Raw genomic sequence first — 18,221 nt, 5'->3', positions numbered from 1 at the left:
TATCAATACATTCTCCAACATTCAAAATATCTGGATATTTTCACATAATTGTTTCATGTACAATTCTATATATTGAAAAATTTTGCTTCGTAGTAACACTATATTATTTTAGAAACTTCGCATTTGGTATTCCTTCTTTTATGGCAGGTAGTGCTATTTCAGTGAAGAAAACCAAATACAATTAAATATAACGTTTCGTTAAACAATTTTTTTATATAATTATATATAATAATATATAATGGTGTGTAATTATATGACGTCATGTATGAAGTTTATCCATATATAAAAATATATGATTATATACGAAATGGTGATACAATCATATATAATTATGTGTAATTATACATATAATTATATATTTTTATATCTGAATATATTCCATATATAATTATATATGAAACATTTTTTAACGGGATTTATTAAAAATATTAACAATTAATCAAAGAATTTTACCTCGTATAATGTGACAATAATATTATTTAAGTGACATGCATAATATTATTTAAACAGAATGCATTATTATCGTATGCCAGGGTCGTCGAATAGTTCGAAGTGATTTCTAAATAAAAGTACTACCGATTTCTCTATAATAGATAATGTAAGTGGCATTACGACAAAATATGGAACCAGTCTCAGAGTCTTTCCATGGTCTTTGGGAAGAAAAATAATTATATTTCATCCATGTACATGAGCTAAATAGCCATGTACTAAGAAGTTGGTTTACGGTGTTCATATTTTCCTTCAATTTATCCACCGACGTAGCAGTTATAAGTAATGGACAGTTTTGATGTCGCACTGCTCTTAAAAATCCTTCCCCTATGTGTTCACGATAAAGTTCTGCTTGAAATGCTATAATTACATTTGGTCGCTTATATAACTGACTGTTTACATAATCATGATACGGCATGCCATGAGTTTCCAAAAATAACCTCTGCCCATAAGTGACCTTGCACGTAAGACAAGCGTCAATGTTACCACGTTCATTTTGTAAGCCTGGCCCTATCAATATAATTATTAGTTCCTTCATTTGATGTAAAAGGTGCAGGATAAGTTCCCAAGCCGGTAAATAGGATCTTTCCAAAGAGCACATGGTTATTATATGAATAACACAGATTCCCTTCTGTACGTTACGACGATATAACGAATATGTTTTCTGCATCGCATAATATAATGTACCTTGGTCCTGATGCGTAATCGGAATAGACATAATCTTCAAGAAGTCAATCATCGGTCCTGTTACTAATATTTGTTTTTCCTGGCACAAATTCCTTAATAAGTGAATTCATGCTAGTAATAAGTTCGTTCTCACCAGGAAACACACGGAATTTTAGTTTAATGGAGTAACTATTTAAATATCCGATGTCTAGATTCAGACTTAGCTGCAACGGAAAACAGTAATCTTCATAATCACTTTCAAACATTGATGCATGATCAACGCGGTAATTGCGACAATAGTACCTTTGGCAAGTGCGTAAGTAGGTCTGTTGATGACAAGCATAACACGATTTTGCGAACTTTATCATCTCCTCTTCGTACGTCTCTAGCTTACATGATATTTGTTGCCCAATTGAACGCAGAAGTACTTTTCTCGACTGAAACCACTCGTTCGGATTTAATTTACGAATGCGCCATTGGGGATCCTTTTCTAAATTCTTCTTTACAGTTCTGCAGATCTGTTCGTGCTCCGGATGATGCAACATTTTGTGCTCCATGCTGCAGTACGAGATCGTATAATATTGATCGCATGTTATCAAATTGCCAGTATCTTTTTCCTTACAAACGTGGCATAAGTTCGGATTGAAAAACTTGTTATAACGATCCGGCGTTAACGGTCCATCATACCGCAGCAATTCACCTTCTATTTTAAACATGCCGAAATTTTGATGTAATTAACGATTATGAAAACGTGTTTTTTTTAAATATCAGTTTAGAATTAATCCGCGAGATTAACTGTCGACACGTTAGCCGAAATAATAAGATGCTCTACAGATAATATACATGTATATTCTACGTGATTGCTCGAAAGACACTAAAGCATGTTTTTATATGTTTTTATAAGCGCTCCTATGTCTCGAGATATGTTGATGGCTGAGTTGTGTTTGGAAATATAGCGACCTGCGAATATCCGTTACTAAGTAGAATGTCGCGGTTAAATATATATGAAATTCCTAACGAACTGACTTTATTATGTATAACTTATATCGTATAAATAAAAACGCTGGGTGAAGAGGGGAAAAATGCAATTTTTAATATTGTCTTTATGAATGAAATTAATTAACTTAATGAATATTTGTTTCGTATTCAATTATCCTTTAAAATACGCTATATTTATATTACGATTTTTTTCCGACATTAAATTGGTTTAATTTTTAACTTTCCTAATAATTTTTCAATAATTATTCAGTTATACAATATGCATATAAATCTGTACATATCATGAAGATAATATATATTAATGTCAACTGTCATATTCGAAACGTCCTTTGGTATTTCCTTCCCGTTACTTTATGTACAAATCTATACGTTGAAAATGCTTGCTTCTTAGTAACTTATACATACTATTTGTGTAACTTTATATGCATCTGGTATCCTTTTTTTATTGTAGATAATATCATTTGGGAAGAGAAAAAAACATAAATATATAATGAAATGTATTTTTTATTAAAAATATTCATAATTAGACATCGAAGCAATTTATCTCATATAATGTGACAATAATATTATTCAAGTAACATTATCATCACACTTAGCGGACGGTTGAATTACTTACTCTCTATGTGCTCTACAATGTCCTCTATGTGCTTTATAAGGATTATCCGCATATCTAAAATAGATATTATAAAAAGCATTACGATAATGTGTGGAACCTGTTAAATAATCTCTCCATGGTCTGAAGGAAGAAAAATTATTAAAGAATATCCCTAAAGATGAACCAAATGCCGATAAATTAAGCAGTCGGTCAATGGTATCCATATTCTTCTGCAAATTATTCTGCGACGTACTGGTTATAAGTAATGTTTGGTCTTGATGCTTCACTGCTTTTAAAATTTCCTCCGCTTTTGGCTCGTAATAAAATTCCGCTTGAAATGCTAGAATTATATTTGGTCGCTTATATAACTTTATATCGTCTACATATTTGTCATAGGACATGTCATGAGTTTCAAAAAATAGCTGCTGCCCATATTTAGCCCTGCACTTTAAACAAACGTCAATATTATTATATTCGTCCCGTAAGCCTGGTCCTGCAAATACAATTGTTAGTTTCTTTATTTGACGAAAAATATGCAGGAAAAATTCCCAAGCTGACAAATAGTGTCTCTCCAAGGAGCCTCCGGTTATTATATGTATAACACTTTCTGGTCCGGTAACTTGATATGACATGCCTGTTTCCGCCATTACATGACACAGTGTAAGTGGTCCTGATGCGTAATCGGAACAAACATAATCTTGAAAAAGCCATGGCTCGTGTTCGTTACCAATACTACGTTTACAATCCATAAATCGACTAATAAATGAATCCATGCCTTTAATATCACGATCCAATTCGATAAACTTGCAAGATGTCAGTAGAATCGACGTACTTTTCAAGTGTCCGATATCTAGATTAACACTTATCATCAACGTAGAACAGTACTTTTTATGATTATTTTCAAACATTGCTGCATGAGCAACACAATAATTATGCGAATAGCACTTTGGGCAGGTGCGCAGATTAACCTGTCGATGACAAGTGTAACAAGATTTTGCGAATGTTATCATCTCCATTTCGTACACCTCTAGCTGACGTGACATTTTTTGTTGGATTAACTGTAGAAATAATAATCTCGACTGCACCCACTCATTCTGGTGTAATTCACGAGTGCGCCATTCGGCATCCTCTTTTAAATGTTTCTCTAGAGCTTCACAGATCTGCTTATGCTCCGGATAGTGTAACATCTTGTGATTCGTGCAACAGTACAAGATCATGTAACAATGATCACACGTTAGAAAATTGCCATTATCTCCTTTCTTACAAACGTGACATAAGTTCGGGTAGAAGAACTTATTATAACGATCCGGAGTTAATGGTCCACTATACCGCAGCAATTTTGATTCTACTTTAAACATGATGAAATTTTGATGTAATTGGCAATTACGAAACGTGATTTTTAATATAAGTTTAGAAATAATACACGATGCTCTCTCTCTCTCTCTCTCTCTCGACACTTTAGCCGAAATAATGATCTCTATATTACTATTTCTCTATAGATAATATATATATATACTCCGACGTACTGGTTACAAGTAATGTTTGCTTTTGATGCTTCTCACTGCTTTTAAAATTTCCTCCGTAGGCGATTGTTCGCAGGACACTAAAGCATGTATTACAAGCGCTTCTATGTCTCGGGATTTGTTGACAATCTGAATTGTGTTTGAACTGTATTTGAACATATAACGAACTACGAATATCCGTTATTAAGTAGAATGTTGAGAGAGAGAGAGAGAGAGAGAGAGAGAGAGAGAGAATAAATGTACATATCTAGAATAGAAATGTACATATCTAGATAGAAATGCGTGATAATCATGTTTCATCATAATATGATTGTCATATTGTAATTTCAACTTAATACCCTTTTCAAGTCCGTTACATGATAAACATGATATGAGCACAAGATGTACACAATGATATGATATACAAATATGTGCACGTTCTTGACTTGAATTTGATCAACGCTGTCAGATGAGATATTTTTCTAAGATTATCTTACGTCGATATATGAACGCATGCTGAGCGCTACATGACATCATTTCACTATTTTGGTGGAATTCCATCAAAATTTACTTTATAAAGTATAACTTATTCGTGTAAAGAAAAATATATGAAGTGGAGAGAGGAATTAGGCAAATTTTTAAATTAATTGCAAATTTTTAATTTATTGTTGCCAAAGAAATTTATTGCGTATTTAATATTTTTTTTCATCGGGGCTACATCAAACATATTCGCGACATATATGCATTTCTTCCCAATTCCTACCTTATGTTATTATAGATACATCCTGCGCTATATATAATGTATACTATCTTATAATTCGGATATTACATTATTTGATAAAATTATTATTTCGATATTACTTATAAATTATTTAGATGATCCAAAACTAATGTTCAACATTTCGGCAGCGTGTCCAGAAACTTAGTTCACGATGAAAATCGCAATAAGAGAATATCGGGGTAGGACATGATTTATCGCATCTTAGCACGTAACAAAATCGAATTGTTCCAAGTGATTTCTATAATATAGAATTACGGCCATCCGTATTGAAGAAAGCATAAAAAGCATTACGGTAAAATATAGTACCGGTTTCAATATCTCTCCATGGTCTTTTGGAAGAAAAGTGATTATATCTCACCTGTGTATATGGACAAAATATACCAGCAAGTTGTTTTAGAGTGTACACATTCTGCTTAAATTTACTCATCGACGAACTTGTTACAAGTAATGGACAGATTCGTTGCAGTGCTGTTAAAAGTTCTAGCATTATGAATTTCTGATAATGTTCGAATTGAAATGCTATAATTACATCTGGTGGCTTATACAACTTATGGTGAACATATTTGTGGTACAGCATGTCATGAGTTTCAAAATACAACTTCTGCTCATAAATGATTTTACATACAAGACAAATATCGATGTTATCACATTCATTTCGTAAGCCTGGCCCAATGAGTATAATTGTTAGTTCCTTTATTTCACGTAAAAGATGCAGAAGAAGTTCCCAAGCTGGCAAATAGTGCCTTTCCAAAAAGCTCCTAGTTATTATATGAACAACAAAGATTCTTTTTAGTTTCTTAAAGTAAATGAACGAATTCATATCCTGCATAACTTTGTACAATGTAAGTGGTCCTGATGTGTAATCGGAACAGATATAATCTTCAAAAGAGTAATCATCGGTAATGTTGTCAATATTTCTACTTCTCGGCATAAATTCATTAATAAATGAATTCATACTAGTGATATCCCCTTTTGCATCAAAGCATGCGGGGATTGTCAGTTTAATCGAGTAATTATTTAGATATCCGATGTCTAAACTGACACTTGTCATCAACCTAATGCAGTGCTCTTCATGCTTATTTTCAAATATTGCTTCATGGGCAACGCAATAGTTGTGCGAATAACATATTCGGCATGGGTGCAAATCAACCTGTTGATGACAAATATAACATGATTTTGCGAACATTATCATCTCTATTTCGTATAGTTCTAACTGACGTGACGTTTGTTGTTCGATTGAACGTAAAAATATTTTTCGTGAGCGGAACCACTCGTTCTGGTTTAATGTACGAGTGCGCCATTGAGGATCCTCTTCTAAATAATTTCTTAAAGCTCTGCAGAGCTGCTTATGCTCTTGATGATGCAATATTTTGTGCCTCGTACTACAGTACGAGATCATGTAGCATTGATCACATGTTATCAAATTGCCATTATCTTTCTCCTTGCATACGTGGCATAAGTTTGGATAAAAAAACTTGTTATAACGATCCGGCGTTAACGGTCCACGATATTTGCACAAACCATTTTGTTCACAAAACATGTCGAAATTTCGACGTAATTGGCTATTGCGAAGATGCGATTTTTAATATCAGTTTGGAAGTAATCTGCTGGACCCTTCTCTATATGTTAGATGAAATAATAAAATTGGCTATAGATAATACAACGTATACTACTAGGCGACTATTCGAAGGACACTAAAGTATGTATTTACGTGTGTCCCTATGCTTTGAGATTTGTTGACAATCAGAATTGTATTTGAAGATATAACGAGTTACAAAGTCACTAAGTCCGCTACTAAGTATAATATCGTGAATAAACATATTTGGAATTTTTAAAGAATTGAGACTTTATTATATATATCACGTATCACTTATGTCGTATAAAGGTGCAAGGATATTGTTACCTATATTTAACAATAATCGTTCATCGTGGTACTCGGAAGATCGATAAAAAGAAACAGCAGAGCAACGACGAACGGATTTAAAGCCGCTGCGAAACACTTCCAGCGGGATCCGAGGCGCGGTATTCAAAGCGGTACGACTCGCGAATCGGTGTGAAAAGATGAATCGAAAGTCCGAAGCGCCCTGACAATGTGAGAACGGAATTACGAGAGATTTCTGGCCCGCACGAGAGGCTGCACGTGCTGCTGCCCGGTAATTGCAGAAGGCGTACGTTCGTCCTTTGCGTGCGCGCTACGGCGCCGGCCTTGGCCGCTGCAGACGCGGGTGATTAAATGCATTTGTCAGGAGTTTATCGACACCATACTCCACACACTGGCGCGCGTGGCCTTCTCTGCTTCAATCGGTCCCGAGTGATCTCCGTCCGCCGACAGCCCGACGTCAGATTTCATCAGCGTCGAAACGTTGCCGAACTGTCGATTCGGGAACACTGCCGATTCAATCGCCGATAACGGTTGCGCGAGCGCGCTCGTATCGACGCGCATGAAATTTCTGACAAGGAACATCCTTCGCTTTAAGCGCTTCCTCCATTAAAAAGATATCGTAACCTCCGGTTACGCAGCTCGCAGAGATACGAGAGCCGGAGATACGAGATAAAATCGTCGATCGGCGCACTGACCCGAGTCGGAATTTCGGCGCTATGTTAAAGCTTTCGTCCCGCAACACAGTAGGAGCTGGAGATAGCAGAGATAGCAAAATGTCAGTTTTCATAATATAACCTACTTCTACTCTTGCGTCTTGATAATATAAATTTCCGTTTTCGCTGTTTTTGCGTCAAAACAGGGTTGTTGCGTTAGATTTGTCTACTCTCTAGCAGAAGATAGACGTGACTTTGCGCCTAGGATTCACACTAGGAGTAACTAGAACTCCAACTAGCCGAATCCTAGTTACTTTTGATCAGATTTACCATCGAAGGGAGAGAGTTCTATCTTCTTCTGGTACACAAATCTAAAGCAATATTTCCATTGGTCTTTCAGCTTGACGTTTACGTCTTACGTTTACGGTTACGCCTAATTCGCGTGCAAAAGCCTTAAAGTCCGTATCAGACTATGCATTGGAGATCGAGATTGAATAGACATTCGATCAATCAGTGCAAAAGTTCTCAATTTCGCTAAACTTGAGTTTAATGAATTTTGTCGAATTGATCGGCCAAATTTAATTTAACCCCAATCTCCAATGCGTAGCCCGATATGGGATTTAAAGAGCCAAAGTGGCATAAAAATCTCGACTCAGAGAGGTGCACGGTTTTTCAACGAAATTCGCGCTCGCACGATAAAACCCCACCGGGGGTTTTTGCTCACAGACTCCCGGGGTGTCAACGTCAACGTCATCTGACGTGACATCGTTATCCTCGCTCTTATCGGCGGCTCGCTTTCGACACACAGCTTAGGAGGAACGCGTAACCTACGCTCTGCCGCGTCCTCTTCTTTGTCAGCGGCGACGTCGCAATTATTTCGCTGCCACCGTACATGGTAACGTTAGCCGCTGCTGCGTCTCGGTGTATGTCCGACGGCGACCTTCGCTGAAACCGTGCTGTATCCGCCTCGTATATCTTATTTTCTTACGATATACCGCGGCGCGCAAGACCACTCTCGCCGACCTCCCGCTCGCACCGCGTGGTTCACTTTTTGCCGGGCTCCTCTCGACTACCGTGTAGTACAGCTCGCTATGTTCGAGGTCGAAGGTGCGCAGAGGAATATCGTCGTCGTCGAAGAGCGTGCGAACCGGAGGGAGGAGGATCATCGGGACTGCCGCGCGATACCCTCTCGAAATTGTATTTTCGGGTCAAGTCCCATTCGAAAAGCTAAAATGACAAACTGAGCCGTTCGAATTTGCGTGACTTTTCACTCGTGTGGAGTGAAATCATAAAAATAATCATCGATCACTCGAGATTGAAGAGCGAATCTGAATCCGACTCCGTCGTTACACGAACAAATTCACTCTGCTCGATCGGAAACCATCCACTCGTATCGATGAAGAAACCACTCGAAGTATCAACGAAACATTCACCCTCACGTAATTCCGCCGCTCGTAATTGCAAGAGTGAATGTCCCATTGAAACTGTTTCGTCTACAGCGTCGAATGAGTTTTCACACGTTCCGACTGAGACTTTTCGCCTCGAGAAAATGTCGAGAGTTACGTCGCGCTCCCGTCGATCCCCCCTGTTCGAACGGGAGGCCTCGCGGGACAGCTCGCGTTTAATAAAATAACTCACGGAAACAATAAACAAACCTGACCGCGCCGGTGGGCCGCGTATCGGCGACGTGCGCTGCGTTGCGCGCTAATTGGATGTTGTTTATCGGCGGAACGGTCGCCGCGGCTCGCGCTGATTGAAGTACGTTGTAGCGATCCGAAACGAGGCTAAATGAAAGTGCACACTTAACTGCGTTCGGTCCTCCCGATAAATTGGAAGTGAGCGGTCGAGTTGTTTTAATAACAGCACTGTTTTAACAACGACAACAAGGTGGGAAATGCGACGCGCTTCGTTACGCGGTTTGCGGCTCAGCGGGTTTTGTTCAATTGCAAATCCGCTCGGCGGACACGCGCTTGTTTGTGCGTGCGCGTGACAGCGAGCACGAATGCAAGTACGTAACATGGGCGACCGGTACCCGGGGGTATCGCGGAGTGAACTTTGATCTCTGCCAGGTGCGACGCTTCACGTTATGGCCGCGTTATGGGGGCGTTGTGTATTCATATGAGTTTCCATAATAGCCCTCTCATGCGGGCGTATTCACGTCGGGCGATCCATTCATATTAGTTAAGTCCTGGTACACGCGCTCCGGTGGCTGCGTGTGAAAGATTCGGGAATCATCGTCGGTCGATCTGTTCATTGAGGTGACGTGTTCACCGTGCTCTCGGCGCGCCATGGGAGAAAAAGGGCTATTTTAGCCGCGCGGGAGTTTCATTTGTTATCTTTCGTCGCGTGAAGTTTTTCGCGATACGTTCGCGGGACATTTGATTATAACACGTCGACGCTCCCATTGGTCGTGCAAAAACGCAACTAACGATGGAATTGACTAAAAGTAAGGTCAATCGATTGCAACGTTCATTCACACGGAGTCAGAATCCACTCTAAATTTAAGCGGGACGGTTCACTCTTACGGTTTCGAGCGAGACTTCACTCCAAGAAATGTAAAGAGTATGTTTTACACAACATAAACGTATTATACGCGTGTGAAATATGTACACATTGCATGTAATAATAATTATGCCTTATACGTAATTTATATAATAATACCAGCGATAATATCCACAGTATTAACCACCGGTGACCACGATTCGACGCAGATTCGATTGGTGTTTAGTTACAATCCCGCCTGTGGGTGCAATTAATTATATTTTATACGTGACTAAATAAGCGGTGATCACAATGCCGGGATCCCCGCTGACCACCACGGGATTTAGCGTATTAAATTCGCGTGGTTTGATCGGCCGATCCATGGAACAACGGAAAGTGATTACGAAGAGGGTCGAGAGGACGAATATTCGATCGTACTCTCGTTTCTGCCTTGCACGGTCCGTGTGAACACGTATTTCCTGCGGAGGGAGAGCGTCTTCTTCCAGTCTCTCCTTTCGGGGTACGAGAAAGCGTCGAGATGCGATGATAGCGAGCTTCGCATAGCAGCTGTTGCCGCGTGATAGCGTAAGGCAGGGTTTAATGTACCTCGAAGCCGACATGAGCGCATACTTGCCTATCCACGTCGCTGTTTACCCTTCACGCGCGGCATATGGCGCACAATGATTTTTCCATGAAGATAATTATGCGAAACCATCTATCCGCGCAAAGGACACCGCTTGCGCGCCTCGGATGTGTCCTTCGTACTTGCCTTCTCCCGGCCTGGCCGTCGCGCTATTTCACGTAGGGATTCTCGTTATCTACGCATGGGAGAAAATTGCATCATGAGCGAGTGAGCGAGCGAGGGCTACCTGCCGAAGCTGAGTATAACGCGCGCAAAGTATCCCGAGAATTACCCACCTGCTCTATAAATAGAATAATACACGTGCAGGAGCGAAATATAACGCGAACGAAGGTATAAATTCGCGCCGGCCTGGTTTATCTTCCGTACAGAGAAAGGAAGGGGCCGGGGTATTGATGCGGGACTGACGTTCGATTGGAACGAACATAAAAAGGATTTTGTACATGGTTTGTTCGTGCCTGGGTTATACATCTTTGTACTATATTAATTAAATATACTATATTAATTTAATAGGTAGGATTATCGGGGATTATATATAAAATATGTTTGGAATTTACAGGGTTTTCATTTAACGTGAAAGCTAGATTCCTCCCGTTTGCCTGGAGGCTAATCCGTGCGTACGTGCGTTATCACACGTTCAATATTAATATTTTCCCAAAATTAAAAATAACGTGTCGTTAACAACGGCGATTAGGTTTTCATATAGATCGTTTGATTTCTTCTTGGTTTGTTACCTACGGAGCCAATGTAAATATTTATATTTGCCTGTACTTGACTGTATCTGCGCTTAATTTCGTTTATTTTTCAAAGGATAAAAATATGAGGAATCAAATAGTCAATTTATGAGTAGAAGATATTTCAAATTTTTTAATGCCATGAAGAACGCTATTTTTACCTCTTGGTTCCCTCTATTGAAATTCGAAAAGCTTCAAAATATAGCAATTCCCCAAAGTGATAACTTTGACGAATTTGAAAGTGTTCCGCGGCCTTCGAGTAACGGGAACGAACCAGGTACAATCTATGTTCAGCGATTTTTTCTATTCAAGTTGACCAGTAAACTTGCATCAGCAAGAAAAGCAAAGCGTGTGTATTATTCGATTAAATATCAACGTGCAGGCCTGCTGTCAGAATAAAAATTGGCAGAGCGATAAAATAAGCGGAGAGGACAGACCCCTTCGAAAGCCACTTGCACGTTTCTCTCGGTGTGTTCGCTAAAAAGCGACGACGAAAAGAACGAGATAAACAATAGCGCGCGACTCTCTTCTCTTCGCGCTAGTAGTTGAGCCAGCAGCCTCGGACGCGAGCCAGGCACCTAAATCACACCCAATGTCAACGGGTCAACAATGCCCGTCACGCGCATCCATCTTATTAACGAATGTTAATCATGTCTTCAACAACGCGTCGTCCGGGTATTACCCGCCGCGACCACCTCGGTCGCGCATTGTTCGGCCGAGCTTAACCGAACGGAACGTAACCCACCCCCTCGGTTCCCTTGTAATAAGATACTCGCCATCTTCGTATGTAAATGCCGCCCATTCATTACGTTCCCGGCTGAATGATTGGGCCTTTTGTGGGAATCCTTTTACGACAAAGCCGTATCATCGCTTAAGACGTCCGTGGACACGAGCGGGGGAACAATATTTCGCGGAGTTCTAGCCGGGCTCGCGCGCACGCGAGACGGGAGGGTTGAAGCCGGGCGAAATTAAAGTCGGATCACGGCAGTTGCGACAGCGGCCACGACGGGGCTCGAATCGAAATTTCAACACTGCGTTAAACCTTCAATTTGACAATACAGTGGGGACTAAGATAGAAAAATATATTCAATTTTAATTCTATCAATATATTTCACTTCCGCACGGAGGAAAATATCATTCCGTTGCTGAGTAAAGCGATTACTCAGTTTATTTTTCTTCTTTCAAGTAATAACTTCAACAAAAAATATTTTCTTGATAATAGTCTTCAAATATACTCGTCGCGAATTTGAAAGAAAAACTCACGTACTACGAAGAAAAATTGATTTTCAAGAATATTATAAACTTTATAGGAAATTATTAGTTTAGAAACAATCTAAATAAGCGTAAACTATCCTTAAGAGCGTCAAAGTAACATCGAAATTTCGACCCAAGAATGGTTTTTCCGATCAGATACATTCATCAACCTCGCGGCATCAGAGCAAATTTCATGATTATCGCGAGCCGCGCAAACTTTGTTTATCCGCGTCGTTATATGCAGATATTTATACGCATCGAACTAAATTCACTAAAGGTTCTGGTACTTTTTTTATGCACACGCAAGCGGTCTTGTCGGAGGTAAAAATAATCCTCGGAGCGACGTCGAGCGAATGAAACGCGCGCGCGAGCGACGAGCGATTCATGCCGTCGAGTGTCGGCGCGATGCTGAAACAGCAGGTGTTTACGTGAGCGAATTTAAAAGGGTCGCTAGTTAACCCGCGGGAGGCGAACTTTAGCCCCGTGGCGCGTGGAGAGATTTCGCGCGTTCGCGTGAAACATATTTGCGCTCACGAGCGCGACAATGTTCGCACGTCAGTCTACGCGCAAACAGGTTTAATGAGAAGTGTTATCATAAAGACAGAGAGAGAGAGAGAGAGAGAGAAAGAGAGGGGGAATTCTAGACCGAATTTATCTCGCAAAAACCTTTAACGATTTCGTTATTTCGATGAATTAACGAAATTGATTTGATAAAATAATATAGAAATTAGAGAATTTTAGAATGATGTAGAATTTCATTATTATAGGAAACATATTATACATGTGTTGTGCAGTTAAGAGATGATAAGATATAATTATTTTGGTGTCTCGTGAACGGCGGACTTTTTTCCTTCCTTTTTTGCACTCTGTTGTTGTTTGTGCACTCCTTCTGTCGTAACGTATTCTTAATTCACTAATACCGATACCGATAGATCGAAGAAGTATGCTCGAATATCGATATACCGATGCGAAAAATCGAAGTCCCGGCAATTATTCGCCGAAGTAAAAGAAAGTCGTCGTTCGTCCGTCGCGTCGACGTATAAATTCGCGCGGTCGCCCATCAGCCGGCGAAAGGGCAAACGAGTTTCGCCCGGGTTCAGAGAATTTGCAGCGGGGCACGCGAGCGTTTTGTCTTCGGGGCGTCGTTCGCAGGAGATCTTTCGGTACTCAAAAGGAGTAGGTATTTGGCCCGCGCGCGCACCCACGTTCCTCCGTCTGGAGGAGCGAATGGTTCTAGAGACGTTTTATGTTTTATGCGAGTTGTGCAGCTGCCCGTTACCGACACCCCCGCAACTCAATATTCAAATTAGCAGACGGGACTCTCTCGACTTCCCTTCCCCACCCATCCCTCCCTCCTTGGCCCCTCGTTGCCGCGCACTCCTGTCCGCCCCCCTGCGTGTGTCCGCGTAATGAGAAAAAAGACATGGGCCTCGCGAAATATTATCATAATGACGTCCGACTGTAGGTGTAAAGTACCGCAAAAAATAATGGAGAAAAAATCGCGAAACGTCGTACATAACGTAACGGCCGTGGAGAAGTAAATTATTTCGACCGCGATCTTTACCGGTGTTTGCTTCTACACCGCTAATTAATTAATTCGATGTAACTGCTATCTCTATATCTGTGTGTTTATTCGCGACTGAGAATTGTCGCACTTACTTGTGGCACTTAACATGTTGCTTAAATTGAAAAAAATCGCTCATATATATATGTTTTTCTTAAATCACCTCTATTTTAAAAATAATGAATGTAAACATTTCTTCAAATTTACCTTTTGTACATTCAAAACTATACATTCGTACATTCTATGCGTGTGTATGGGCAAATAAATTTATAGATATTTATACAAGGACATATCGGAAAAATGACTGAGTCCCGCAGACTCGGTGTATCAGATTAAGCGCGAAAAGATAAGCGTGCCAACGAATACTTCGTCCATACGTTTCGATTGTTCCTCGTTTCTCCTCCCGTCTCTCGCGAATGAAATCGCAAGGAAATCGAGGGCCGATCGATTGCACGGCTCCCTTTCCTCGCCACCTGTCGAACGCTTCCTCCGCGAGGTGCCGCGCTGCTCTCGCGCGCGCGACGTCGCGCCCGGGCGATTAGCGTTGATCCAGAATGGAAAAAAGGAGAAAACTGCCAGCACGGGCAGCTGCGTCTACTATCCGAAGCGCACCCCTGCGCTTTTAGTTAAGCCGCGGCGTTAAAGTAGGACGAAAGGACGTTTACGACGCGCGCGACCGGTGTCAGCCGAGCAGGGCAAAAGGGTGTTAGTTTCACCTGGGTGGTCCCGCGACTCCTTCCAGGATTAATCGGCGACGTCGCCGGGACGCAATATATAAATTGGACTGTTCGGCCGTTCCTTCCACGACCCCCGGCCTCACTCGCAGGATTACAAATGCCCGGACCTTCGGTCCTTAGCATCATTGTAGATGGATATCTCTCGTGCGCCGCCGAAGGATTGCTCCCGGTCTTGCTTCGACTTTGATCGAACTACCCGGGCGACCGTGCGACTCTCCTCGAGCCAGCTTCTCGTGCCTTCGCGTGCACGAGGTTCCTTCCTTTTTTTCCCTTCCTCTGCTCCTCCTGTTCTCGATGTAGGAATCCGGCGTTAGTCACGTTACAGCATTCCGAGACATGCGGGTCGGTCGATCAATTCAATTTCCGAAACGTAATCCACCGGCGAAACTTGGACGGGAGAAGTTCGGGGTGTGTTTTCCGGCGCGCGGCCTCCTTGGATCACGTGGATTACCTCGGTAGGTAGCTCATGAATTTCTAAATTCTCCGCCTCGCGAGAGGGAAGATTATATATACTCCTGGAGGAAACTTCAATGTACCAGGCTACTTGTACCTCGTGTTTGTTGACACCGAGGTTCTGCCCCACGACCACCGAACGCGTTCTATTGTGCGAGCGGTGTGTACATTCGTGCGACGTGACGCTAAAGCCCGCTCTCACACTACGCACTACGCGAATACGAATTGCATTGCGAAATGCGAAAACGCGAATCGTTGAGCAGCCGATCTCAGATTAAAGTAGCGAAATACTCAACCTGCGCGATGTGCGGGCTTAAGAGGGAGATACGTCCGTAGTTGCAATTAGTTTATTTGCCAAACGACAGCACCAGATACTCCGTCCTCAGTGTTTAGCTCCGAGGCGCTCAAGAGACGTTAATGAAATTGAACTGCAAGAAATTCCGAGAGTACATCCGCTTTAACGTCCGCTTCCTAACGGCGGAAGCCCCGAAGCTGTTTCTCATATCGGAGCGAGCGACGTCCGATATCGACGTCGCGTTTTTACGCTGCCTTACGTCGCCCGTCATCGGAGCTATCGAGCACACGATCGATCGGCCGCGACCTAATCCGACATTCCCACCGCGTCACACGGCGTCCTCGGCCCGCGACGTTAATCCTGCGGGAACCGAGCGCACGGAATACTATTCTCGGCCCCTTTTCTCGTCCCCGTCGAAAATTACCATCTAGTCACCATTCCCGGCGTGCGCCACCATCAATAATGTATCCACGAGGTCAAGCCGGTGCCCGGTCGTCCTCGTTCTCCCCTTCCCGTACGCGCGTGTGCCGTGGCGCGTGTTGTTGCGTTCCTTTAGAAAATTTCACTCCCCGAGCGAACGAAAGGCGCTCGCGAGACGGAGAGGAGAACGGCCGCTTTGCGCTGCGTTTTTCCCCTCGTTCCACGGCTCGTCTTCGACTTCATACATTGTACCTCGAACGCGCCGTCCGCGACGCCGTCCGGGCCGCAGATTTCGACCCGGGATACGCGGCGAGAATAATCGGATCGTCACCGCGACGAAACGTCCGGCCTCGCGCGCGTCTCCCCGACACATTAACATAATAAATTAAATGATAATCCTCTTACGGGCGCATTCGTCTCGCGCGCTCAGGTGCCACCTCTCGCCCCTCCCCACCCTGCGTCTATTCGAGTCGCACGCAATCGGCTTCGGCCATAAAGTTGCACGGCCCCGCTGGCGGCGCGACACGCCGCGGGACAGCGCCACGAAGTGTACAATGCTGTGTGTCCGTGGAACACGACATGCCCATGCGGTGTCCAACAAATGACGAGACCGTCGTGTGTGGTCCCACCTGCGTGGGTGTCTCTCTCTCTCCCTTTCTCTCCCGCCTCGCGAGGCCTCCCCCGGCCCGGGGATGTGTCTCGGCTCTGTTCGCGTTAGTCCAGCGTGTCGGGCATCTCGTGGGTATCTCGAGTTCGCCTCCCGACATCCGTCTTTGTACGAAAATAGGAAAGACCCGAGGAGAAAACGCGGCGCGCGTGGGTCGCTGAGCGATCGCTTCGGGAAGCATCTCCGGCGCTCGAATTCGCACCGGCTGGAAGAAGCCCGTCCTTTCCAGTTCAACTGCCGCCGCGCTGCAACGCCTCGTTTCTTCTCCCTTCGACGCACGTTCGGATTCTTCCTCTCGCGAGTTTCCGCTTTACTTTCATATAGTGGAATGAGAACTCTCTCTTGCGTGCATTTGATGTTGGTTCCATTTTAACGGCGGAAAGTACAGTCTGCTATCTAACATTTTTCGAGTTCGATGTCACTAATCTTTCGAGCACTCCAGAGCTAAACGATCGCTCACGGAGTAATACACTTTGGACTGTCGTGCGATAATCGAGGGGAAAAAATGATTTCTTGAAAAAACGGAAGCAATGAAGCGGACAAAATAAATCTTTATATTACCTGAAATGTGCTGAAATATGCGAAAGAATGTGAACATAATTGAATATACGTGTAATACCAACAAAATCGCAGGAATGAATATTTCGCCCAAGCTCAGAGCGGATTTTGACTTCATAGAAGTGAGAGAATATTCCAATCGATCGAGGTGAATATATTTCTATATATATGACGCAGTATCGTCGCAGTAAAGGTTATTCGCATGAGAAGCAATTTCATCGTCGTCCACAGTTTCATCCTTCTACCTTCCATCACCAGTTTTAGAATCGCGCCTCATTCATCGACAACGGCGAGATATCCGAGTGACTGGGAGGGCTTATAAAGTTTCCTGGTGAACATCACGCTCATACTAACGAGAATTCGCTAACGTTGCCTTCATCACGAAGACGCGTTCGAAGGCACGCAAAGTAAAATGGATGTTGCAGGAACGCGTCTCACGCGCCACCTAACCGAGATCCCATCATCCGCCTCAGGACGAAGAGCCGATAATTCTCGGCGAAGGTGTCTGTGATGAAGCGGGGCCTCCCTCGGAAGAGAGGATGTCGTGAGATAAGGCTGGTGAAGTTCCTCCGCTGCGAGAGACAACGCGCGCAGGTAGTTTGGGTAGAGTGACCATTACGAGAGCGGGACCAGGACGGAGAGGACGAGTAGGCGAGGAAGATGCGCAGGAAGAGATAGGGTGACGCCGAAGGCGCCCCTTTTCATACGTTAGGTGTTGGTTTAGGCAAGGGTTTCGAGAAATAGATAAATATCCGCCGTGAAAAACAGGAAGTTCTTCTACGTGGGCGGAATCTCTCTCTCGTTCGCTCGCTCTGGCTCTTCGAGAGATCGATATTGCGCTGGTATCCTTT

At 42.8% G+C, this 18,221-nt stretch overlaps 2 protein-coding genes across 2 annotated transcripts in view; both read right to left on the bottom strand.

The window, feature by feature from the left end:
- Positions 1-1,871, bottom strand: part of LOC106744172 — a 3,482-nt gene extending 1,611 nt beyond the window's left edge. Inside the window, exons 1-4 of the mRNA XM_014618668.1 lie at positions 1,584-1,871; positions 1,310-1,379; positions 1,177-1,183; positions 688-1,073 (exon numbers count right to left, since the gene is read on the bottom strand). Of these exons, the coding sequence (XP_014474154.1) occupies positions 688-1,073; positions 1,177-1,183; positions 1,310-1,379; positions 1,584-1,871 (751 nt within the window). The remainder of the gene's footprint in view (positions 1-687; positions 1,074-1,176; positions 1,184-1,309; positions 1,380-1,583) is intronic.
- Positions 1,872-2,766: 895 nt separating this feature from the next.
- Positions 2,767-4,107, bottom strand: LOC106744171. Its single transcript, XM_014618667.1, has one exon. The coding sequence runs from the start codon at positions 4,105-4,107 to the stop codon at positions 2,767-2,769; it is 1,341 nt and encodes a 446-aa protein (XP_014474153.1).
- Between the last annotated feature and the right edge of the window lie 14,114 nt (positions 4,108-18,221).

The sequence above is a fragment of the Dinoponera quadriceps genome, unplaced genomic scaffold (assembly GCF_001313825.1).
Source record: "Dinoponera quadriceps isolate SergipeBrazil2010 unplaced genomic scaffold, ASM131382v1 scaffold707, whole genome shotgun sequence".
NCBI lineage: Eukaryota > Metazoa > Arthropoda > Insecta > Hymenoptera > Formicidae > Dinoponera > Dinoponera quadriceps.
This window is presented reverse-complemented; position numbering and strand designations above follow the sequence as displayed.

Bases quoted from the DNA above. Each gene is read 5' to 3' on its own strand.
- LOC106744171 (XM_014618667.1), bottom strand. From the start codon at position 4,107: ATGTTTAAAGTAGAATCAAAATTGCTGCGGTATAGTGGACCATTAACT.